General features: G+C 43.1%; 1 protein-coding gene across 1 annotated transcript in view; it reads right to left on the bottom strand.

Moving 5' to 3' along the window:
* Positions 1 to 2,532, bottom strand: part of AK7 (adenylate kinase 7) — a 90,253-nt gene that overhangs the window by 41,516 nt on the left and 46,205 nt on the right. Inside the window, exons 8-9 of the mRNA XM_012650077.1 lie at positions 1,181 to 1,258; positions 582 to 731 (exon numbers count right to left, since the gene is read on the bottom strand). Coding sequence (XP_012505531.1) covers positions 582 to 731; positions 1,181 to 1,258 — 228 coding nt within the window. The remainder of the gene's footprint in view (positions 1 to 581; positions 732 to 1,180; positions 1,259 to 2,532) is intronic.

Raw genomic sequence — 2,532 nt, 5'->3', positions numbered from 1 at the left:
AATGCTAAAGAAGTTCCGTGGCATTCATAACCAGTGAGTAAATGTTTATTTCTAACAGAAATCAAAATATCAGTAACAAATAGTCATTTCTTTCAAAATGGTTCAAACAGCTGTGAAACGAAGGCTTAGAATTTTGCAAGGCAAATTTAAAAATTATGCCCAAGGAAAAGATTTCCAGTGGCAGGGTGTCCACATGCTTAAAGATCACATCATTTCACCCGCGAAGTTATTTATTATTATTGCTGCCATTTGACAGACACGGAAACCAAGGCTGTCCAGGAGATAAGCCGGCAAGCGGGGAACAACTCTTTGACAATCACTTTTGAGTTTAATGTCATATTCAATTTGCACAACAGTTAATATCTATGTTCACTTTAAAATTTCTAATATTCGGTTAACCAGTATTGATTTAATATACATGTAAATTGTTAGACCAGGATAAATCTGTCAAATTTGAAAAACAACCTGAAATTAGAAATTTGGACTTTTGAAAAAGAAAATTTTTCATCGCCATAATTACACTAAAATTTTCATTTACTTTGCTTAAATCAGAAGTTTAAACAGGAAATGGTTACAGTTACCAATAATCCTCTGCTTTGCTTGTACTCTTTGAGGATATTGTTGATATTTTCCACAAATCCTGTTCGGGCATTCCATCGAATATTAAAATTCTCCTTCACAAAGAGCGCTTCCATTCTTAAGTTGACCAATAAATGGTCAAGACAATCTTGCTAAAAGAGGAAAATCAGAGATTTGTCTGTTTCGTTTCATTCTGACAGTTGTACCAGACCAAAATCACCACAGCCATTAAAGGAAAGTCATACACATTCACTAAATATGAAAGTCAATTAATCCAGCATTAAGTATTTACAGAGCACTTATTGTGATACTACAATTTGACCTTGAGAAAGCGGCCACAGAAAACAATGCCCAGTGTTTGCATAGTACTTTACATATCAAACAGTTTTCAAGTACATTTTCTGACCATGATCTCTGAGAGTTTTTCAGAAAAGAAAACTGCGGAGAAGAGTAGGTTGCCTTAGGGTAGAACCAGTGGTACAGTAGGAGCTGAAGCCAGGCTTGGAAGCCGGGCTTTCTGATTCCAAATCCCTCAAGAATCAATATTATTTAGGAAAACAGTTAAACAACATCAACAACAAAAAGCTTTTTATATACTGACTGTTAAGTCCTTGGTTAGGGAAGCATTTTCTTTGGGTAATTTCTGGATTTTCCCAGGGCCGGTACTTTTACTGATGCACTGTTGGGGGAAAATAGAAATATCACTTGGTTTACCTGTAAGGTTTTATTTTATATAAATTTCAGATGAATGTGAATGTAACTAAATACAAGAGAGAAAAAAATGCCACCATTAGTGTCAGGTAGTGGAGATGGAGATGAGTATGGCCCAGGCTCCGCCTCCAGGAGCTCCCACTTTACAAAGGGAGACAGAAGCGCACCTGGATAAGTACCATGTGGAGTGTTTGCAGCTCAGCAAAGGGGGCTCTGTGCTATGGTCTGAATGTTCGTGCCCACCCCCAATTCACATGTTGAGATCCTCACCCTCAGGTGATGGTATTAGGAGGTGGGGCCTTTGGGAAGCAATTGGGTCATAAGGGTGGAACACTCATGAATGGGATTGGTGCCCTTATAAAAGAGACCCCAGAGAGCTCCTTTGCCCCCTCCACCATGTGAGCACACGGTGAGAAGGTAACATCTATGAAGCCAAAAAGCAGGCCCTCGCCAGGCACTGAATCTGCCTTGATCTTGGACTTTCCAGCCTCCAGAACTGTGAGCAATCAATGTCTGTTGTTTTTAAGCTGCTCAGTTTACGGTATTTGTTACAGCGGTTCAAACAGATTGAGACACACTGGAGTACAGAAGACAGGCACCTGGCTGTGCTGAAGGTGGGAAGGAGGCGGGGAGGGCGCAGAGGAAGGTATCTGAGCTGAACCTTGCCGATGAGTAGGGAGTGGCCGAGGGAAGGGCAGGAGAAGGCTGCACTAGCCTGCTAGCTGGGCCACGCGGTGGCTGCTCCATCAGAGCGGCCTAGACAGGGAGAAGTAGGCCTCGCATAGTTTGGGGTGAGTGTCCATTGACACATTAGTATTCGGTGGGTCACTGGCATGTGTCCGAGGTACAATGATCCCCACCTTCTCCATCCAAGCCCTATGGTGGCCTATCTTCTTTCTCTCTGTGCATTTAAAAGAGAAAGTCGGCTGGGTGCGGAGGCTCACACCTGTAATCCTAGCACTCTGGGAGGCTGAGGCAGGAGGATTGTTTGAGCTCAAGAGTTCGAGACCAGCCTGAGCAAGAGTGAGACCCCGTCTCTACTAAAAACAGAAAGAAATTAGCCGGACAACTAAAAATACATAGGAAAAATTAGCCAAGCACGGTAGCACATGCCTGTAGTCCCAGCTACTCAGGAAGCTGAGGCAGGAGGATCGCTTGAGCCCAGGAGTTTGAGGTTGCTGAGAGCTAGGCTGACGCCATGGCACTCTAGCCCGGGCAACACAGTGAGACTCTGTCTCAAAA

This window comes from Propithecus coquereli, unplaced genomic scaffold (assembly GCF_000956105.1).
Source record: "Propithecus coquereli isolate 6110/MARCELLA unplaced genomic scaffold, Pcoq_1.0 Scaffold310, whole genome shotgun sequence".
In the NCBI taxonomy this organism is placed as follows: domain Eukaryota; kingdom Metazoa; phylum Chordata; class Mammalia; order Primates; family Indriidae; genus Propithecus; species Propithecus coquereli.
Note: the sequence above shows the minus strand (reverse complement) of the source record. Positions and strands in the feature narration are given on the sequence as shown.